The sequence below is a fragment of the Chaetodon auriga genome, chromosome 20 (genome assembly GCF_051107435.1).
Source record: "Chaetodon auriga isolate fChaAug3 chromosome 20, fChaAug3.hap1, whole genome shotgun sequence".
Classification (NCBI taxonomy): Eukaryota; Metazoa; Chordata; class Actinopteri; order Chaetodontiformes; family Chaetodontidae; genus Chaetodon; species Chaetodon auriga.
This window is the reverse complement of record NC_135093.1, coordinates 15,088,660-15,111,484: the sequence shown is the minus strand read 5'-3', so window position 1 is coordinate 15,111,484 and position 22,825 is coordinate 15,088,660. Positions and strand designations below refer to the sequence as shown.

The 22,825-nt window shown below is 44.7% G+C and overlaps 1 protein-coding gene across 1 annotated transcript in view; it reads right to left on the bottom strand.

Moving 5' to 3' along the window:
* dnah9 (dynein, axonemal, heavy chain 9) overlaps positions 1-22,825 on the bottom strand; it is a 113,876-nt gene that overhangs the window by 23,611 nt on the left and 67,440 nt on the right. Inside the window, exons 55-69 of the mRNA XM_076759636.1 lie at positions 20,990-21,070; positions 20,212-20,391; positions 19,420-19,650; positions 18,091-18,285; positions 16,818-16,937; positions 14,524-14,712; positions 13,420-13,655; positions 13,216-13,338; positions 12,850-13,054; positions 7,096-7,260; positions 5,841-5,981; positions 4,275-4,445; positions 3,976-4,098; positions 1,795-1,988; positions 108-256 (exon numbers count right to left, since the gene is read on the bottom strand). Coding sequence (XP_076615751.1) covers positions 108-256; positions 1,795-1,988; positions 3,976-4,098; positions 4,275-4,445; positions 5,841-5,981; positions 7,096-7,260; positions 12,850-13,054; positions 13,216-13,338; positions 13,420-13,655; positions 14,524-14,712; positions 16,818-16,937; positions 18,091-18,285; positions 19,420-19,650; positions 20,212-20,391; positions 20,990-21,070 — 2,503 coding nt within the window. The remainder of the gene's footprint in view (positions 1-107; positions 257-1,794; positions 1,989-3,975; positions 4,099-4,274; positions 4,446-5,840; positions 5,982-7,095; positions 7,261-12,849; positions 13,055-13,215; positions 13,339-13,419; positions 13,656-14,523; positions 14,713-16,817; positions 16,938-18,090; positions 18,286-19,419; positions 19,651-20,211; positions 20,392-20,989; positions 21,071-22,825) is intronic.

The window sequence follows — 22,825 nt, the reverse complement described above, 5'->3', positions numbered from 1 at the left end:
CACGACAAAGAAATGACTGGCAATATGTATGCTGTGATAAAAGTCCAGAACGCACTCGGAGGCTGAATTTTATGGCTTATTAAAGATAAAACAAGCGAGGGTATTACCATGTTTCTCCACATCCTTCAAAGGGTCAACTCCAGGAGACAGGATGAAGAACATGGGCGTAGCCGGACCCGACTCTTCAAAGGAGACGGCGAAGTCCAGTGATCTGCCAATCACATACTTGCTCCCCAGTTTCTCCTCTACAAAGTCTCTGCGGGGAGAATACGACTCAGTTCTCCTCAAGACTTTTTTATTATCTTTGACCGACAAGCTGAATAACTTGAAGAGGGGGAATCTTCTGTAGCGCAGCGCGTTGTGCAGACGGCTGCTTATGGAAAAACATTAACTCGAGTCACGACCGTGTTGTCAGCGGCTCTTTTCAACCTCTTTGGATTAAATCCTCCAGCTTTTAAAAAAATAATGATTTTCTCACTGCTGTTCTAACAGTAAGTGAACGGTTTCACTCTTAATAGATAAACATTCCAAATTTTCTATACGTAAACCCTCGCTGGCAGAATATTTGAAGATACAAAGCTCACATAAATTATATTGTGATGGATGACTCAAATTAAAAGCAATTAAACACTGAATTTCAGATGCTTTAATGATCCTGTGCAGCAAACTCTGCTGTTGTATCAATAAATAGCTTCAGTTATGTGTGACGCATACCATAGAGGTCTACCTCATAACTCAGCCAGCTTGCTTAAAGCCTGTTTGATACTAGTCTGTAAGCGAAAGGGCTGTTTGTCATCCAGATCCCATTCCCACCTGCTATGAACACACAATCTGATTTAGGACGCTTTACCTGAATTACAAGTTGATCATGTGGCGTTTGTATTCACACCTGATATTAACAAGCACTTAATTCTCTCTATTCCGCCCCCATCGTGAACAGATGTCAATATGAAAATCATATACGCAGGTCAAGGGAAGTGATGCGTCATCATTCGCCTTGAATGTGTGACTTGTTGGGTGTTTATTTCTCTTAAAGGTAAAACATTCCCGCATTCAAATGTCTAAAAACGACTAAACCTATGATGTATATTTTTCATTACCCCAAATGCCTCCAACTATGTTCAAACACAGTGAAACCTGTAACTTCACTCAAGCTAATGGTACTTTCATTTGCTTATCTGTCAACCTGATTTTTGCCTGAGTCACAGATTTCCAAGCAGCAGTGGTGGTTATTTAACAGTGAAGACAACAACTCCCATCATCCCGCACTGCCTCATAACATCAAACATGCTGCATTTAAGCCTGCATTAATTATTACTATTTTAATTTTTTTGCTACTTGAAGAAACATTTCTTTAGAGTTGTGCTTCTGGCCACCTGATGGACGTCAAGGCACCAGTATCGGATGTCGGATGGCCGAACAGCTTTGGAAGCTCGCTCTAGGCATTGCTTTGTTTTAGCCCTTTTTTGTGTTCTATTATCCAGATGACATATCCAGGTAGAGATTGCGTGTTAATACCGGGTGGAAATGGGGTCCAACTTTGATAAGATGACATTTTCAGACACAGGGCTTGGCGGCTTTTTCTATAGTCTTGTTTAATAATGAGGTTCATTGATTGCAGAGCTGTGTAATTGCTCCTTCCTCTCAACAGCACACAAGCACAGCAGCGGTGAGCACAGGTGCCCTGTCAACTCAAACTGTAAGTCAGAGGTTAAGATGTTTAACCTTTCCCCTTTCACCAAACAGCACAGATCCTTCACGGAGCAAAGGGCAAGCTGTGATTCCCCTCCTCACCTGACGGCGTACGTCATGCGGTCAGGCCTCAGGGCCCTCATCATGCACAGTCTCTGGAGTGAGGTCTTGTTCTTCCATTCCTGTGGGAATTTCTCTTTTTCTGGACACTCGGACTCGACGAACTTCTTCCATCGTTTGGCTGAGCCCTCGATGTCTCGATCCAGGTTCCTGAACTCTTCCATGGAGCACAGGGACTGGTGGTCGGGGGGGAGGGGAAACAAAAGTGACTCTGTGATCAGCGATGCACATTACAATATACAGCACAAGGACTAACTTTGTTTGCAGAAGTCGGTGGAAAAAAAGAACAGCGAGGACTGCTTATCTTTCCTCATGCCTATATAAATGATATTTATTCAAACAGAAATGCTGAGTAAACACGATCCCTTTCATAACGGGACGGGGGGTTGGGGAGGACTGAAGATGCATCCGTTGCAGAACTGGCAGGGGCTTCATGCGATGCCCCAGCTGACAAATGTCTTATCTCATCTGTGGAGAACAGCGGTGTCACGCGGTGCAGCCTCGAACAGGTAGACTCCCAGACAAGTATACACACACACACACACACACACACACACACACACATACAGTATGTCTCCTGTACGCTGTCTCCTGCACTGTATAAACCACAAGTACTGTCCGGAAACTTTCCCATGGCAGACACATAGAGGACAAGATGTCGCGGAAAAACAGCATTCTACCAACACTCACCACTGGGCATGAGGTGGCAGGGCAAAGTGAGACGACAAGGCTCAGCACACACTGCGACTCAGTGTGTTTAATTACTACAGGCAGTTGGCAACCTCTCAGGCCTGATGAGGGAGAATGCACTGGGTCTCTCGGGACCCCGGCTCTGCTAATATCATCAAGAGGGGCAAAACAATCGAGGATCTTATCCTCCTTTAAAGCTTTCCAGCTGATTATGTTTCCAACTGCGATAAGAAAATCGAGTGACGGAATTTGATTAGCGGCGCCTTAAACAACCACGGTAAGTTGAGTGCAGTTGGGGGAAAGGCCGTCTCCAAACCCTCGGAGGGGTTTAGGTTAAGTTAATATTCTAGGCGGTACAGATTGAAAAATTCATGAGCAGAGGAGGCTAAAAAAACATGCTGCCGTTAGGGTTTAGTTTGCCGCTAAACTGATCTGACAAGAGAGGGAACCTCTGCTGCTTGACGTCCACAGGACCGCGCTGCCAGACGTCTGTTCTTTAAGAGCAGCGACTGAGCTCGTTCTAGTGCCCTTTCAATGTTAAAACGCACTGGGGTCACAGAGCTAAGCCTGGCCCCAGAGAATCACACGGCAGCAGAGCGGAGCTTTGGGTTGAAACAGAGAAAACAGACTTCAATTACGTTGCCAGCTCTTTTAAGTGCAGCATGTTTAATGCAAAGTTGTTGCTGGGAGAACGGGCTGCACAAATTGCATCACAGGAAGCAGCTCCACACACAGGCATAAAGCAGCTAAGTACTCAAATAACTTGAGGGAAATTGTGGATTTCAGTCAGGCCTCTCATACATGACAGGCTGGAGGAAAACGTAGCTCGGAAAAAGACATAGGAGTCAATTAAATCTTTCACTCGTGGAGACTGTTTCTCGAGATATGTCTCGAAAAGAGAGGGTTCTAAAGATAGAGCTGACGTACCATTTAACACTCCTCATGCATCCTTTTAATACATCTCTCTCAATCTCAAGAGGAGGGTTCTGTCTTTATGAAGGAGCAACCTATTTCAGGATGGTGTGAACAACTTTATCTTGCCGTTTTGTACAGATCTTGGCTGGAGGGTTTTGTTCAAGTCTTTGGAAATGAAACTGTTTACAGTATTAATTTTTCACATCTTGGCTCTGACCTCGTCACTCCCTACAAGGTAGCACCAGAGGGTGCAGAGGGATGATACTAACTTCCCCTCTAGGGGATGGCAGAGTCTACAGGTGGATGTCAGAACGCGCTCTAATTGACCGCCATGTCATTGGAATTGCCACAATCGGTGGATTTCACTCGCAGAGGTGATGTACGACGTCTCAAACCACCGAGCTTCGAGCATCGCCCACTTCCTGTTTGACTGCACACTGAGAAGAAATTTGATCTGCTGGTGCCCCTTTGCATTTCACAACAAGAATTCAGCCCCTCTCCGCTGTCATTACATTTCAGCAGTGGCAGGAATACAGCCATCTCAGCCTCTCGCTGTACCTTGATCCCTCCCCAGGAGTGGTTAGATAGGAAATCCACTGGTGATGTTACACCTGGTTGGACAGGGTATCTCAGAAGGAAGTCCAGCTCTGCAGGGTTTATTTCTTTATTCATCAGCAGGATCTGGGGACACAACAAACAGGAAGGACTTTGAAATGTTGTATTTTCAGCACAAACTACATTTCCTTTCCACTTGATTAGATCCAAACAGGGCTGCTGGTCTCAGGAGCAACCGATTCAACGGCAAGCTTGTTCTCAAAACAAACCATGCAGAAGATGAAACCGACTTCCATCCCTACCTGGAAGGCGAGCTGAGCGATGTACGTGAGCTTGTCACACTCAAACAGGCCTCTGGTGGTGTACTGGAAAACTGAGGAGGTGATGCTGTCAATTAGGTTGTACACCCGCTGTTTCAGAGCCTCGTCTGGTTCAGCCTTCAGAACGGCTTTCTGGAAGACCACACTGAACGCCTGAGGACGCACAGGAGCGGGCACAACACTCAGTACTGTCTCAGCGTCTCACAGCGAAGCGTTGGAAGTAGCAAAGTAACAATATTGTTGGATATAGAGTAACACAAAGTCAACAAAATAGAAACCAATAAATGAAATGATATATTATTAATATTGTATGTATAACTGTATACAATAGTACTTTGGCTATATATAGAGAGAAGTCATTGACTGTAACTGACTGAAATGTGTTCTGAGTTAAGTATTCATGATGTGTTATTATGTCTAACCCTAACTACCACTACTGCTACACTGGCTGACAATGATTTTCCGTTTAGCTTCGTTTTGGTCTCCACCAGCTCACAGAGAAAACATCTGTCTCTTTAGCTGTGACATGCTTCTCTGTGTTCACCAGCTGGTCTGCTGTTTGATGCTGGCCAGTTAGTGCGCAGAGGGCTCAGCAGAGCCTTTTCACCGATAAACAGCTGCCTGCTGCTGCTGGAAACGAGGCCGATGAGCGCAGTGAGAGTGAACCAAAACAAGAAGCTAAAAGATGCTAAGAAGCTGTGTGGACCTGAGGGAAACTGAGGTCAGAGAGTCTTGAGAGAAAGATTAAGACATTGTTGGTTTTGGTCTTTTCATGGGATTTGATGACAATAAGAAAAAAAAACAGAATAATGCCTTCTCCTTGAAACCTTGGCTGTTGCTAGTATATAGTGTCTACAGTTTACATGCGTTCTTTAAATAGGCTGTTAACAGAGAAAATGTAGCTCAGTCACTCCTGAAATGATTCCTAAGTTTCACTTTATGACCTTCTCCTGCTTGCAAAGATCAATTTCTTGACCATACCAAGCAGAGCATGTGTGGATTCTACATACATAACCAAAGGTGCAGATTGAGGTCTAATTGAAAAAGTAGCTGTTGGAGTGACTGGAACTTGAAATGTAACTCAGGAAATGGGATAATTGCCATTATATTCTACTCTGTGTGCTCTGGTGTCATTTCTGTCAGTTTAGCAGAGTCACACTTTGCTCTAACCTCGTGTAAAGAACACATATTATAACATATTTCATTTCACTCACAAGGTCAAAGGTATATACACGCTGTATGTGTTTTCATTTGATTATGTTGGGAAATAACTCGGGCCAGGGCAGCTACCTGCGGAGTCGGGAGTGATTGCAAACCATATCTCAGGCTGCCTCCTCTCAGCGCTCGCTGGCTGACAATATGAAAGACATTACGCTCTACATAACCACATTAGGGAGCCACAAACACAATAAAAGCAGGGCAAAGAGCATAAAACATGGTGAGCAAATGGAGGAAGGAGGAGAGGAACAGAGGAATGAGTGTAAAGAGGGGTCTCAGTGAGGGCCCGTGAGGCGGGCAGGAAGCATGGCGTGTAAATAGTGAGGCTACCTTGAGAGAGAACTGGTACATGGGGTGGATTTTATTGAGGTCGTTCATTATGAAGTACAATAAGGAAGCGCGTGCTGCTGCTGGCCGGTAGTGCTCCCGAGCCTCATTGATTTTAGCCTCTGTCACCTTGGCTTCTTTTACCTACAGTGAAGACAGCGCAAACACAAAACGGAATCGCACTCACAGACACAAGATCACATCGGCACAGATATTCATACGCTCATCAATCAGCTAATGATGAAATTGCGCACCAGCCAATAAAACACCCTCCAGTGAAGAGCAGAGCTATTCCAATTTCACGGTTCCAGCCAAAATGTTCTCACACTGTGTGGAACACGACAATTATGTGCCGTTTATTTTTTTATTTTTTTGTTTGTTTTTCTTTTCTTTTTTCTTTCTTTTTTTTTTTATCGGCAAATGCCTGCGCAATTATGCTTAAGAATGAACATCTGCGAGGCAGCGCTCATCTCGTCGACGGCAGAGCGCACACGCTCACATCGTGATGCAGTAAAGTGGCCTGAAGGATCGGAAAAAGCTGTGATTCTCCGCTGAGGTGACATGATCTGGTTTTACTGACCAGACGGAACACTGCAGTGCTTTAGATCTTTTTACAATAGCTAGATAAAAAAAGAGCCAAATGTTGTGTGACACTCCTACTGAAACAATGACTGTAGACTTTGATATAAGACATAATGAACTGACTTTCACACACCAGAAAATGGGAAATTCACAATTCCTACAGAAATATTCTGTAGCCTTGTGGATATGAGGGTACTATGTGTATTGCTTCAAAGGGGATATCAAGCTCGTGGGCCGAGGCTGTGGCTGCTGCTGCTGCTGCGGTACGCTTCAAGTGATATGGTGTGGTAAAGTTTCAGTAATGATGCACTGAGTGTGTGCAGGGATTGAACCATAAACTCAAGTTAGTGTTATGGATCTGGAGCTGGATTTGGCTAACATGATAGCCAGGCTTACCTATATTTATCCAGAAGCCTCTAACTTTGGCTAATATTGAGATGTATGTTTTGTTTTCTGTTTAATAAAATGTATTTTGGTGATAGACTATACACTGTAAAATTCACTGCATTTACTTGGTAATTACAGTGAAAACTGGTCAGCAGGGACTGCTTGACTCGAAAGCCGACATGACCAGTTACTACACTGTACACAAGGGACTGGGTTTATTCACCCGGTAACAACAGGAGTAGAGGTGATAAAAATGCAAACAGTTGAAAAGATAAAAAAAGAACAGGACCTTTTCTTCGATCTCGGCGGCGGTGCGTTTGGTCGTCTCCAGGTTTTCCACCAGCTCCGTGTCTCCAAGGAAGTTTCCTGAGGCTGAGGACAAACGGGACAGCAGGTTGTCCTCCAGCGTCTTCAGGGTGATCTTGAAACCGTTCTGCTGCTTCGTCAGGTCGGACTAATAAACACAGAAACACAGAACAAACTTCCACTTGACAGGTTCCGTGTAATCTGCGGAGTTTATCTGAACAAGAGGATTTCTCAGCCGCGCCAGCTGCTCGCTGTCAGGTTCTTTTCTGGCCTTATCATCATAATCTGAGGCGGTGGGAGAAGTTCAAGGTGTGGGTCAATACGAGGACATGAATACTGAAGGGCACCTCAAAGGCAGAACTAATCAATATGCTCTGCATTGGCCATCCAGACCCATGAAGAGAGGGCTCGGGGCTGGATTAGCCAGCTTCCGTCTGGTTGCCAACATCAAACCTCTGGTGACCTAACCCTCAATGTGATGAGACCGTTGATTCAAGAAAGAGGGGAAGTAACTTTGATGGTGAACTGCACACACACACACACTCACATCTATGAATCACCTGATAAGTATTCAATTATGAACCAATACAGGCATCCTGCAGACTACAAACACATACACAGCCAGCTCAGAAATAATGGGTTTTACTCACAGCTCACCATATGGATTAGTGCACCGCGTCCTCTAATAAAGCTTGAACTCCAACAGTTTTTTTTTTTTTTTCCTGTCTTTGTTCTGGCTGAAAAAAAAAACAAGCGTCTGAGAGAAACTTTCACTTTCTCAAAGCCCGGTGTTTGAGGGGCACTGGGAGAACAAAGTCGACGGGGCACGGTTACTTCTCTTTATTGCTTCATCCTGCTTTGTCCTTCATTATACTCGGCTGTAGCTCCTTGTTTCTGCTCGATAATGACTTTGCTTTATTGAAGTTTGCCTTTACAGAAGCCTCCGTGACCTTTGAATTGTCGGAATTACGGGAGGGTGGGCTGTTGCGAGATTTGCCTGCTCCAGTGTTGCTGGTGACTGATAATAGCTGGAGGTCTTTGAGTGGCGTGATCCCCTGACAGACAGCGGTAATGCGTTTCTGCCGGTGCTGTTTCTGCCCCCCCCCCCCCCCCTCGTGTAATCACCAGGGGAGCTGGGGAGGCTGCTGGGGGCAGTGGAGGTGGAGCTGTTCCTCCTCCCTGTGGCATAATGTTCCCATGACAAAAGACATACTTAGCTCAGATCGCGCTGGGGGAGTAGATAGTTTAAGAGATCACACTGCTTAATTGCTCTCTTTATGACAGTATTTCCTATTGCGGTGATGAGAGGTATTTTACACCATTGTTAAAACTAATTGAGCCTCTGCCTTGTTAAATCTACACGCTCTGAGTTTGACGTTGTTACCGCTCTGTCGTTGAAAAGTTCCCCTCTGCCAAAACTGCACAGGGGGGGGGAAAAAAAAAGAAGAAATGACGTGATTTGTGGCATTTTAAAGAAAAACCTGACATGCGTGCGCTTCAAGCAGAGAGAAAGAAAAAAGTAGAGAATGAGTTTGAGTGGTGGACATTTAACCAGGGACATTTGCCTGTGTGAGTCAACTGTGACCTTCTACTTGCCCAGACTCAGGGCCCTCGAGGGAGAACGCCATCCACACTAAAACATTCCCAAGCGGATCAAATAATGAGTCAGTTTTTAACGATTAGCTTTCCTCTGGCACAATGTGCTTGTAATTACCCTTGCTTTGGAAAACAAACAATTAACCAGTCAGCAGAACACCCTAATTGGGATTAAAATGAGATATTACATCTATCATTTTTTTTTTTTTTTTTTTTTTAGGCAAATGATTACTGAGTGCCACAGAGCAGCCCTGTTAAGGTAATTTGGGAAGTGGAGCATTTTTGTTCTCATTAACGGCGAAGGTCTGAGCAGGAATTGCGCCTGAGCAAACGCACACAAGGCAAACGCACACAAGGCCGTGTACATGGGGGGGGGTAGTTATTGTGGTAAAAGGTTGTAGACTTATCCCCGTGTGCTCACTCCAAAAAGGCAACTTGACATTTTAAGCTCCTTAGCCCGTCTTTGGCTCGGTTAAATGAGAGCTCTTTCACCCGGTAGTCATCTTACGGCTCAGTAACGACGCTAACCTCATTAAAGGTATAATGGCGCCGAGTCACTCAGAGAATATAAACAGGTACAGCCAATTTGCACTTCGCTATCAGTCCAATGATTGTTATCAGTCCGGGTTGTTTACTGACAACAAAAAGCCATTCAGCGCCTCATTCTAAGGGCTGTGTTTGGATGGGAAGGTGCAGGGAGTGCACGCAGCGATCCCCTCCACCTTCAACTTTCAGTGTTAATTAAAATGATAAGTGAGTTCCAGATCTTGTTTTTTCTTCTTCTTTTTTTTTTTTTTCTCCTCACCCTCCGATCTCAGTGAAATGCTAATTAATCAAGCTTCATTAAATCACATTTCACTTCTTCTCCACTGGATTTTGCTGAGGGGACGTAAGGCTTAAAATAACTCTGGCATTTTGGCTTTCTTTTTTTTTTTTTTTCTCTTCTTCTTCTTCTTCTGCCGTTTATTAAAAATGCTGATTTGTCCATGAATGAAAGCCTACAGGTCTGAATAAAGCACAGCCTGCAGAAGCCCGACGCAAACAAGGACACCTCCAGAAAACCATCAAAATGCAAATGGGATTGTGTTCGAGTAAATCTGCCTGACCCGTTAACAGAGTTCCCACATTATCTTGTGTTTTGATCTCTCGGAGACACTGCCGTCAGCCAGACGCATTCTGAATGGAGGGGGACTCGTGCTTTTCCTTTACCCTTGACTAACAAGAGCCGCATTTAAGGAACAGTGGAAGTGTGTCAGTGCGTTGTCTAATTGCTGTGGTGCAGCAGCGCCACCGGCCAACGCTTTTCAAACCGCTGACATGAAAAGAGCAGATTGTCGATGAGACGAGTGCGAGGCATCATTAGGCGCCGGAGCTTTGATCAAGTGGATTTTCACTTAATTACGAACATTTACATTCGCGCCGTACGCCATACTGTGGACGTCGTATCCGCCGCTCATTACTCCTCGAAAGTCGTCCGAACAGCCACCAGGAGCCTGCTGTATTGTACACAGCGAACAGAGGCGGCCATTAACTCTTAGCGGCGATGACAGCTTAAAGCTACAGCTGGTGACGCTTATCAACAGAGCGGAACAAAAGCTCATTCCTCCTCGCAGTCAAGGGTCCAAGGGCCACACAACAAAGACAGTCATTTACATTAAAAAGAAAACACACCTTTAAAGCAGCTCCTATCTGCCTGGCCTTTGATTTTGGAGAGGCGGATGTGAGTGTGTGAACATAAACGAGTCTGCCAAAGTGATAAGAAACAGATGAAATTCCCTTGAGGATAGCATCAAGACTACAATCACACAATTCCAGGAGCTTGATGATAAATTGAAGAGTGTCTCAGGAACAGTAGCCTGGGTGACTGCGACACAATGGTGAATTGCCAGCACTTCAAAAGTTAATTTGATTTTTTTGAATTAGGATTATTGGATTATTGCCTTTATGGGTGATTCTTCATGGATGCAACAATGCCTGACATTCAGATATACTGTAAATACTTTATCTTCTGCGACTGTCCATCATCATTTAGGATGCTCGTGCTTCCAACTTAGCTTTCATTAAAGCTTCTGGGTGTTCTCCAGATGAGGGAACGGTCCAACCCTAACATCCCCACTAGGGCCACCGCCCTGAACTCTCACGAACTTAGTTGACGTCACCTGCTAAGTGCTAGAGTGTGAGAGGCTGGAAGTGCTGGAAATGGTATAAATAGGAATGGGACAGCACTCTGCGACATATCACAACACTCTGATGATGGAAAAACATGTTACATACAATGCGGGTTGGGGACGTTTTATTTTAGGCTTTTTACTTCCGTCTTCCAGGACCTTGCTTTACAGAATGGACGAGAGGTCATTGATCAATCATTTTTGTCAAAGCGGCATCACACACATCTTTTTTCTTGCTAGTTGTTCCTTCCATGTGTGTTTACCATTTCTTTTTAACAGGCTTCCCCCCGTGTTTAACTTCGCAACGCGAAGAACTGTGGGTTATTCCCTCAGGCAAAGTCTGCAGAAATGCAGACTTACGAAGTGTGCATAAAGGGCTCTAAAGGTCTGCGACAGAGCCCTCGTGCACTGACAGTGGGACAGTCCTAAGCCCTGGCGGACTTAGTGGGAATGCACCTCAAAGTCCTTGAGTCTGTGAGTGTGGACACTGGGATCGGGCCAATATCTCTGGGAAGAATGCTGCTCATCCCTCCACTAGAGTTCCAGACAACCTATGACAAGAGGTGCCGATGCTATTGTTGATTTTTCTTGTGGTTGTACGCCATCTGTACGTCTCTTTTCTACTGTGATTACTGCAAGATACGTAAAACTGCAATAACTGAACATCAACATATCACCACTTTTAAGTCGATATGGTGAACTTTTGCATGTTTACAGAAATTATTCTTCATTTGGAGTTGTGTTTCTGGCCACCAGGCATCAAGTATTCACTCTATTTTAGATCTGTTTTTGGTCTCAAGCAGCAAAAATATGCGACCATGAGAGCAGTGGAAGTGAACCAAAACAGGAAAGTTGCAGGCGGACAGCTAAACGAAGAGATGAAACTCACTATAAAGCTCATTAGAGGGGAGCTTTAGAATCAGGTGATGATCCTCTGTAGGTTCATCACTCAGCGACAGTGCAGGAAGACAAACAAAGACTGAGTTCTGCAAGTTAAAATGAATTGTTTAAAGATAATTTATGCGATTGGAGCCATATGCAGACATTCCTTATTTGGAAAAGAGAGGAAATGTTTGGGTGCCACACTTTATATAGAAGTCAAATGAATGTGTTGAATGCATTTCCTTCCTCATAAAACATCTGCAAATCCAATCTTTTAAATCCGGAACTGTTTACATCCATGTTAACTAGCTAGGGGTCTTTTTCCATGTCTTTGCTGGCACATTGTGTTACCGCTGGAGCTTAGTGGAATAGTGTGAAACTGCTGGCAGGAATGTGTATTGTTACATATATGCATGTATGAGATACTTAAAAAGGGGTAAATTCCAAATAATTTGAAACAAACACTTCACATACAAACACGATTCAGCGCGCATTTAATGTGGTGATCTAATTTTCTGAGTACTCTATGTTCCACATGCCACGTGAACAAACAGGCAGCATGTGCATGCAGTGACAAATTCAGACCCACTCACACAGACACACAGGCACACACAGCTGTGCAGTGTCCCAGTCTCCCTAAGTGAGGGACCCAAAGCCCCATAATTATCACACATCCACTTAGTTTGCTGTTAATCAAAGGCGCCAGCTGATTGTTTTGGAATCAAAGAGCCTGGACCTGCAGCCTCTTGTGATGTTTAAAGACAGACAATGTTTTCTTAGCATTAGCATTTCGTAGCGTTAAAGATGGATAATGACGAGCCAGAGTGCTACGACTGGCTTCTGGAGGCCTCCGACTCCACGGGCTGTTTCTTTTAATTACACCTGCACAGACGAAGATCCAACGTGGAACAGTTGTTTGTTCTCTGATAGCACCTGAAGAGTGTGACAGGTACCGCTTTCACATCTGCTCAGGTTCACTTTTACATTCCTTCGACATATCAGATGAAAAGAGACGCGTCTGACGGTGCTCTTTGTTGTTAAATAGCTGTATGAGGTAGTGTTTCTCTCCCCCTCCACTGACACTTCCTCACCTTGAGCTGTTCCAGGTCAGGTCTCTCCATGCTGACCACCGCTGCCAGCAGCTGGTCCTCCAGACCGTCTCTGGTCACTGTGAAATTTATCAAGGTGCACTGGGCCTGCAGCTCCGGCTGGTAATGAGGGCTGGCGAGCTTGGTGTGCAGGATGAGGCGGAAACTGGGGTTGTACTCGCACTCCTTGTCTCCGATCTTGATGTACCTGTTTGGTAAATGAGAAGCGGAAATCTCGCTGCTAAATGGACGTTTTGTTGTATTCAGACAAATTCTCTCTCATGTCTTGTACACTTGTCTCTCAGACCTAACGAACAAAGTGCAAACAAACGAACAAGCAGCTTTTGAAAAGGCTGAAGTGTTCTTTACCTGCCCTTCTTTATGGTTTCTCTCCCCAGCAGAGGTCCAAGAACAGGATCCAATGTTTCCTCCAGGTTCTCTATCAGAACCACATCACCTGCTGACAGCGCTCTCTCTATGGCATCCAGGTACCTTCAGGACGAAAGCAGGACAAACTAACACTCCCCTCCAAAAGAAACGACGCTGAGCACGTTCCACCGTAACGCCTCTTACCCTCTCTGTCCAATGCGGATGACACGCAGGTCTTCGCTGTACTTGTTTTTGATCCACTTGATGCCTTGCAGCTGGGGGTCCACCATGAGGGGCCAGCGCTGACAGGAGGTGAGGATGGTGGCGTTCTCAGTGGACATCCTGTCAGCGGGCAGCCCCTCGTTCTGCCAGGCTGCGATGTCCGCGCCATCCGTCAGCATGGTCAGAGGGTCCAGGTCAGGGGTCACTGGGATGGGAACCTTACAGACGACGAGTAAGTTTGAATCTCGAATCATCTTTCCCACTGCAGTTAAGTCTTAAAAGCGGTTCATGCTCAGCTTCAGTGATACAGAGTTAAGAGTTAACCTTGATGGTTATTGAGTGGGCTTCCGTTTTTCTTGCTCAGTGTCTGATTTCACCCATTGATACAGCAGAGGCATGTATTTCAAGTGAGCAGGCAGTATCATGCTTTCATTACTATATTATCACACTCCACATTTAGAGGGTATTGAATTCTTTAATTCATTCTGTAATGTAGAGCGACTGTAAGAGAAAATAGGAGACAACTGCCATGCAATCAGTGGCTGATGGTAATTACATTGTTTCAGTCACTGTGATAGACAGCAGTGATTGTGACAAGCAACAGGTTTGCAGTGGAGATGGTTTTTACTCGGTGTGTCCTGCTGAAAAGGAGAAGATAACGGAGCGTTTTTTCAACTTGCTTCGTGCTGTCTCACCCAGCGTCAGAGACTTGCTGGAGAAGCCTGAGCAGCCCATGCTGACCGATCATACTGCAGCTCATGTGGTCTCCATGTGTTTGCACATTTTCAGTTGTGGATTAAAATACTCCTAAAGTGGGTATTTATGGCAGTTAAAAAGGAGAAGATGAGAGCCTTTCTTGCACTTCCTGAAAGAAAAACTGGTTTCTTACGACTTCAATTTTATTTTCGTATTTTTGCTTTACTATATTCGGAATAGGCAACAAACACAAACAGTCAGACAATTAGACAGATTGTAAATAAGCCAACAAAGCTGCACAGTGGCTACTTGTGGTACTGCAGCAAAAACTTGAAAAAGACTTGAAAAAACACAAGCAGTCCAAACAAAGGTGCATGTCAGGTATCCCACCTTCAGGTGACTGAGATAGGGCCTCCAGGTGCTGTCCATAAGCTGGAGCCTGTAGTGTTTGGTGAAGTATCCCAGGTAGGAGATGAAGGCGGTGATGAGGAGGACGTCCCCACAGAGAGTCCTCTCCTGTTTCTTGAAGTTTTCCACAGCCTCCGCCCAGCGAACGTTCTCTGACGCTAGACCTCCCACCTGAAACACGGCGACAGACCAGCAGAACACTGTTTGATTTCACTGAAACTTACATTACCACAGCACGTTCCCCACGGGCATCCTGTAAAATCAAATCTAAATGAATCCACGGCTGCCGTCATCAACGCACAGCCTCATGAACATCAGGAAACGTCCAGGACAACAATGCTTTGCTACCTTCAAGCCCTTTTTTATTAAGTTTTCATATCCTTTATCACCTCTACGCTCGTGTACCAACACCTCTACTCTTTACTGCAGCAATGATCCAATTTTCCTTCGGGGATCAATAAAGTTCACCTTCATATCTTATCTCTTCCAAACTTGAGAGGCTGCATACTTGGATACACACTGTAACTTCTCAGCATACACCTCGGAAACACCGAGCGCTTCGGCAGGTTGACTGCATTTGCATTGATATTTGTGAGTGACGAGCAGTTGAGCGCTGCCTCTCGTCCTTTTGTTGCCCCTGTCAGGCCTTTTGAAAACTTCCTGTGAATAATTTAGATTATCATACTAACAGTGTCAACACTCATCTTTTCGTTGTGCTGCTGTCAGCAGGAGATTTACGCATCGGCAGATGATGGTGGGGATTCACGTATATGCGTGTGTATGTGTGTAAACATATGAATTGTGCACAGACACACTAACAAGCAGAGAGAGAGTTTTTGGGTATACATGTGTATAAATACAGGTTTGTGCTAATACAAAAGCTACTCTCTGCATCTGTTTTTGTCAAACAAAATATCTCTTTTTATTTCTTTTTCAACTGTCACTCTCCTTTCCAGCCACGCCCACCTGCCCGCTCACCTGATTCCAGTATTTAAGCCGCTCTCCCACACTCACTTGGACCCAGACTGTTCTTTGCTCTCATGCAAGACTCTCCAGCATTTACCTTTGGACTGATCTCTTGTTGCTGAACCTGCCTTTGACCACGCCTGTTCGCCTGTTCCCTGTAAATACATCAGTCTTCTGTCACTGACTAAGAGCTTTCCCTGCCTGTTACTGTTTGGTGTTTCATTCACCAAACACTTCAAGAGACTCAGAGTCCAACTATAGAGACTTTACATCCAAGCTAGCCTTTATACCTGCTTATCTGTTACTGAGAAGTCTGAGATTAAAGTTGGTACAAGCTATAACAAGCTATGTTGTGGTGGCGCTGCGTTTGGGTCCTAAACTCCCCTGTTACAGTAAAATCTGGCCAGTCATGGACCCAGCTATTTCCACCTCATCGTGGGATCACTTTGAGTGGATTGAGGGAGTCCTCCAGCGCCATGAAGCCCTGATCCTGCATCCGCAGCTGCTGCAGCCAGACATCAGCAGTAGCTCAGGAGGTGGCGCTGGATAAGTTGGCTGCACAGGTCCATCAACGAACCATCGCCCTGACCCAGCGCGTGGTGCCGGGGCCACCTCCACCACCTCCTGGGAACTCCCTAACGCTACACTGGACCTGCCACGTTTTTCTGCCAGTTCCAGCCTCTGTGCAGGCTACACACCGGCCCGCTAGCTCCCTGCCAGTTCCATAAACTACGTCCACTGTCTGCATATTGAAGTTAAAATTATGCACACCTCCCTGTATTTGTTTACATTTTGACACATCATCATGAATAAGTCATGCTGCTTTGGGCGCTGTTTGTACTGTACGGACAACAACCACCTGGATTACTCCGGCGCTGAGGAAAAAGTCTGAATCTGCTGACTGTGAGCCAGGCTGTGAAGTTTTTCTGTGATTTCTAAGCAAAGTTTTGAAGATTTTTGAAGAGTTACGACTCTGAGAAGAAGCTGCGTGATGTTTGTGGCAAATTTTGTCACAAATGGGGACAAATATGACTTTAAAAATTCAGATTGTGTTTTCATCCAATCAGAATATATTATCCTTTTATATCCAAATAATGAATTAATACTGGTTTACATGTATGTGCATCTAAGAGTAAAACTAACAGCAAAAACAGTTTGTGGTTCTATACTTAAGGTGTATAAATACAAGTTTGTACACATGTGCGTCTGTCTGGGGGAAGGAGAAAATGGGACAGATGGGAGAGGCAGTGTGTTTGTGTGTGTTAGTGGGCAGCCGATGCTCTGCGTGACCCCGCTGTTGCCCTCCTCACCAGACGATTGGCTAGGGAAATGGTGCGCGCGGTTGATTCTGCCTCCTGTTGGCACTTGAGCTTGTCTGCAGTGGCTTTCTCAAACTTGGCTGTCAGCTTGGCCAGGTTCTCATTAAGGTGCTGATAGGCCACGCACACCCACAGACACACACACACACGCACACAGAAACAGAGAAAAATTGGCACTTGTTAAAATACAGCGTGGTCATGAGGAATCTTCAAAGACAAAGAACAAAGATAGCTAAAGTCTCTGTGAAAGAAACTTGGGAGTGTGTGAGAAGTTGGGTAAAACTTATCATTCCCTCCGCTATGGATTTATTTGGCATATGGAAGCAATTAGCACAAGGACAAACAGGATTAATCGGTGGAGAGGCACACAGGTTCAGTAGATTAGTTTGAGGATTGCTAATTCCCCTTGGCTCCGAACCCACTCTCCGCTCAAGCGATCTGACTGAGGGCTGAAAAATGACAGCGAGAAGTCATGCTGGATCTTATTAAGAGTCGTCACTCTGCACTCTGCAGGGTTTGATGTAAGCAGCAGCCGCCGCCGCGGCGTCCCGAGCACCGTGCTCTGCTGGGGCTCTCTGGCGCTCTGATGTGCTGAATGTCAAATGCCACTGAGAAACAATTATTTACAGCTGCTTTTATCAATAGGGTTTTTAGGGTGATGGATTTGGTTTGAGATTAATGAACAGTAAAAGCTTTTAATAGCACTTACACCAGCTTTGTATTGATGAAGCGCTGGTGGTATATCATTACTGGCAGAGCTCATGTGTCAACTGTCACTCAAGTCTTGATAAAATAATTCATATCCTGAATTTTTGCTTCAACTTATAGCCTCTGGTTATCATTTTTATTTTATTTTTATTGCATCAACTTCATATTATGCTGCATATCTTCTGGGTTTGATAGAGTAGTTGATCCACACCGATGTCTGAGACATCTTTTAGAGCTAGGTACAGAGATTTCTGGCTTTCACAAGTCATCTCTCAGCCCACGTTGGGCTTAGTGCAGAAGTCAGCCTACCAACGACGTCCTAAGACGCTGTTTAGTGTTTGTGTCGGTGTGTTTTTGTGTCAAACAAATGAAAACAAGATCAGGACTTGAAAGAAAGGCAAGCCCTTTCTTTAATAAAATGGTAATGCAATTTCATGGAATGTATCCTCTGGATTTGAGATATTAAAATTGCTTTCTGATGAAACAAAAACAGCATTTGGCATACAGCAAATAAACTTTTCATTTCCTGTATAGTCGGTCCAATGCGGCGGCTTACATTGATCTTGCTCTTGATGGTGGCGAGCTTCTCCTGTGCGGCAGCCAGCTCTGCGTTGGCCTTGCTCAGAGCTTGACGCTTGGGCTCCACCTCACAGTAAACCTCGTAGAACTTGACGATGTTTAAAACCCAGGAGCACAGGCCCGCCGCCGCGTTCGACTTGGAGGCCACCAGATCTGGCTGGAACTCCGGATCCTGGAGAAGATGAACAAATGTATGAATGAAGAACAAAAGACTGATCAAATGTGCCATGACGTGACTGAAAAAGCATTGCTCAACTGTCCTATAAAGCCAAAACATAATAATACTACCCCTCATTCATTGGAACAACTAGCTGAAGCTAAAGAGCTACATTAACATAACGCTAGCTGGTGCAGCAGTTCCAGCTAGTCTTAAAAATTCATCAGCTTCCTGTTTTTTCCTGTAAAAAACACTAGCTAAACCAGTCTCAGCGCCCTATTGCTAGCTTAATAAAGTAGCAGTAAGTGCCATCTTAACTTATAACTCCAGTGGAGTTGACACATTACACTGTGTAAGTGACCTAAAAAACAGGATTTTCAAATGGAACTTGTAGATGAATTTAATTTAGAATAGTTAATTAATTATAGAAATGTAAAAGAAAGTTGACATCTGACTAAAAGATGCTGCATGTCCCCTGTGCAGCCGGTCACTGAGTCTACAAGGTCCAAATGCTAAAAATGGTAAACATTAAAACGTGTGGCACAAGAGTCATGAAGACAGTAAATGTCTGCAATATCCATCTAAAGTTTGCTAGCATTAGCCTCTATACATGGCTCTGATGATGCTAATGATTTCAAGAAGGATTGTGTTATATATTCTTTTAAAAGTTGCACAGTCAATGATTTTTGGGTAAACTCATTTTCCCCAAAAGGCCTGTTGCTCAGTTAGCAGGTTGACTGTCCTCAAAACTTTAACCCCAATTATAAAAGTCCCATTATGAGTTAGATTTGTGGGAGTGTCTTTTTTTGAGACATAGAAAATTGTTCCATCAATAGTCTGAGAACAGATTCTGTGTGATGTACATACTGGATTTAGAGTGAATTTTGGTTTTGCTGCACTGGCTTACCTAGTATCTGCTCCACTGAACTTCATAATCGGGGCGGCTGTTCAATTTGTAACGCTTAATTAACTGGTTGATTTTCTCTGGCTGTCATTTGGACACTCGGCAGCCATAATGTGCCTCTGTCATTGTAGTCACACCACTGCTAAATTTATGACTTATTAGTTGGTCTCGCCAAGCGGCAGATATTGCACACAGTGCGCCGTTAGCGCTGATTTTAATGAGTAAGGTCTAATGGAAACGCTCACCTGCAGGTAAGGCTGAATAGCTTTCAGGCAAGCCTCTGGGATGTTCTCCTTGTTGAAGTTGATCAGAGAGTCCAGGAACGCGTCCACTTTGGCCATCATCACCTTTGTGGCCTTCCAGCTGCGATCCTTTGGGACTTTGCCGCCGGGTGCTGACAGGACCATGACCGCAGCTGTGACGTTGGTCACCGCCGCCACCGGGGAGCCGAACGACTTCAACTCTGTCAGGTTGTTCTGAAGTAGGCGAGATAAAGGGAGTAATGGACAGGAAATGAAAGCTATGATTTAATTGAGTTTGAACAACTGCATATCTCTGTGGTCTGCTGAGGGGAAAAGAGAGAGAAAAAGGAAAGGATTAGAATAAAGGCAGAAGAACCTGTGCTGACTTTGAGAAGACAACAGAGAATACTAATTAGGGCATCTTTAGAGAGCTCTAAGCAGTGATTGAACTGTCGGTTCTGCTTGTTTGAACAGAGCGCACCTTTTAAACACAGAGGGTGTTTTTGAAAATCCCCAAGGCTGCTCATAAACCTACACGGGATGTGAGGATGAAGAGAAAATACCGGCAGAACATAGAGAAAACATTATTTTAGCAAAGACCCGACTAAATCCTGTGATTCAATAATCTTTTATACAGTTCAAGGCCCGTGTGGACATAACTTATTCCACTGAAGCTGGGAAAACTAAATCAAACATAGAGAAAAGAACACAACCCTTCTTAGAAAAGACGAAAACTAAGGAGAGTTTGATGGAGCAAATCAATAAGACACAGCAAGGTGTAAGAGAGTAGCTGACCTTATTGAGGGTGTTAAGGGCATCCTGAGCAGCAAGGAGAGCCGGTTCGGCTTTGGCTAAGTCCTCCTCGCAGTCTCTCTGTTTGCCGCTGACCACCACAGCAATGGCCGCCACCTTTTGCTCTTCCTCATCTGCGACTGCCTTCTCCTTGGACACCTTCTCAGTTTCTATCCCAACCACCTGGGGACAGCATACAGGATTAATTGCTGTGTTAATGCTGCAGGTTCAGCCAGTGAGTTTTCACAGCAGGGATACAATGAAAAAAAATAACCTTTGTTTAAGTCAAGCGACTAAAAATCTACTTAAAAAGCTAACGAACCCCAAGCGGCAGCATGAAAAGTTCGACATGCAGGAAATAGGCAGAAAAATATTGTACAGAATGCTGGTGTTCACCCCTCTGACCTATCTGAGATCAATCTATAACAGAAAGTAACAGCAGATGAAGAAAGATCAGAGGTTTAAGTCCAGCCTTCTCTGAGTTTCTCACGCTGCAGTGAGCAGTTTCTGCAGGCGGCACCAGGCGGGAATCTATCTGTGCATTATCCAGAGCAAAGAGGGCACTGTTCCTGGAAGGACGAGCCGCTGCTGAACTTTTTAAATGTCTTTTCTTTCAAATTCCATTCATCCCCATTGCACCGGAGGCACTGCAGGAGACAGATATCTGAGCAAATAAAACCAAAAGTATCTGCATGGTGACATACCCCGAGAGAAACTGAACGTGAGAAAAAAACAGTATTTAACAAATGCTAATGCCTGTTCACATCCAACACGTTCTTGCCTGGATCAGCTTGTCAGCGTCCTCGTTCTTCTGCTTGAGTTCCACTTCTTGTGCAGCCAGCTTGGCCTTGAGGTCGTCTACCTATTAGAGGATAAGACAGGGAGACCAGCAGGTCAGGGTGATGTGACCGGCTGATACCAAAGCCAAGGCTGGAGCTCTGGATGAATGAACTGTAGATCATAATCACAACACCAGAACCAAACAGTCTCCAAAAAGTTGAATCCCACACGCTGTATATCTACTGTATGTAGGCTTATCAGTCTACACTTCCCTCAACCTTTAAGACGACACACGGAGTTCTCTTGCAAACAAACAGCAGTAGTGGGAAGCACGTTTACTCAAGTACTTTACTTAAGTAACAGAACAAAAGCACTTCTATTTTACTTTTGCCTTTTCTACATTTCAGAGGGAAATATGTGTATATATATACATGTATGTGTATATGTATATACATATACACATACATATACAGGCTTTCTTTATGAGAGAAAGATAAGACGATCGATACTACTCTCATGTTTGTGTATTAGGTACAACTCTGTGAGGCCATTAGCTTAGTGCATAATTAAGACCGGAAGCAAAAGTGATAGCGTATAGATCTTCACTGCTTTTTATGCTAAGCTACGATAAGCACTCACACAGGTGAGTGACGAAGCTTGTACAGTCTGCATGAGATGTGAGGAAGACGAGAACGCATGCATTAATATGAGGGGAGTCGTCAATAGAGTACAGGGGTGGGCTGCTGACAATAATCTACTTTTGTCTCATTAAACGGTAAAGTAGCAATCAGTGCGTATATCATGAGCGCTAATGAATCTATCGCTATCATCTAATTGAATCTCTCAGGTGGTTTTGAAGGACTGATCATTTGTTTTTGTTGTCTGCATCCTCATTGGATCTTATTAGTAATACAATCGCTGATCAAGCTCGGTGGCAATTTAATTGAAACCTAAACATCTCCTCCAGTCTTCAAAGCGATGAAACGGATTCCGTGGCTGAGGAAAGTCGGGCAAAATGCGCTTCACAAAGGGCCTAAACCTTTGCGGATAACATTTTGTGCTCTGAGGGATTGTGCCATGGACCATGCATGTGACCTTTAATCCATTACTAGAAAAAAAAATCTTATTCTGTCCGAGCAGATAACGGGGGTGGAAAAAGATGAATGGCATGCATATCTGGAGAAAAATAAAAGCTTTAGGATCAAGAGCTGCTATCAGCACACACACACAAACACATACACACACAAATGCACAGACCAAGGACGGTCGTAAAGAGAAATTAAAGCTGTTACAAACTCCTCATAACTCCCCGACAAATAGGGTTCTGCATTACGGTCTGACTCCATCAAAATGTTGCACTGGGGAAATAAAAACAGACTGTTTTTCATGCTTGTCTTTCAGCTAATTAACAAACAGCGAATCAGGCTGGAGGGAAGACGGCCCTTCCGGGTTGCGACGATTCCGCGTAAAAGATTTGGTCGACCATTAGAGGAGCACCAAGTGAGCCATCAACATGATGAATAGGTGTGTGTGTGTGTGGGGGGGGACGGGATGGGGAGGGTGGGGGAGAGGGAGAAGAATGACAAACTAATTGGTGGGAGACATGGATAGTCAATACATCTGAGCGGCTTCTCGATCGGACGGAAATCCTGGCAGGGAAACACGTCTCTGTTCCCAACTGGCTTCGTGAAACAACCCAACGTTTTTCTGTTTCCCAGAGCAAAGAGCTGTCAGGACGCAGCCTGGAAGCATCACGGTCAACAGCACTCACAGCTAACTACAGCAGGAGCTGCTCACTGCCGCTGTGATCAACTCTACTATTACAGATACCACTGCT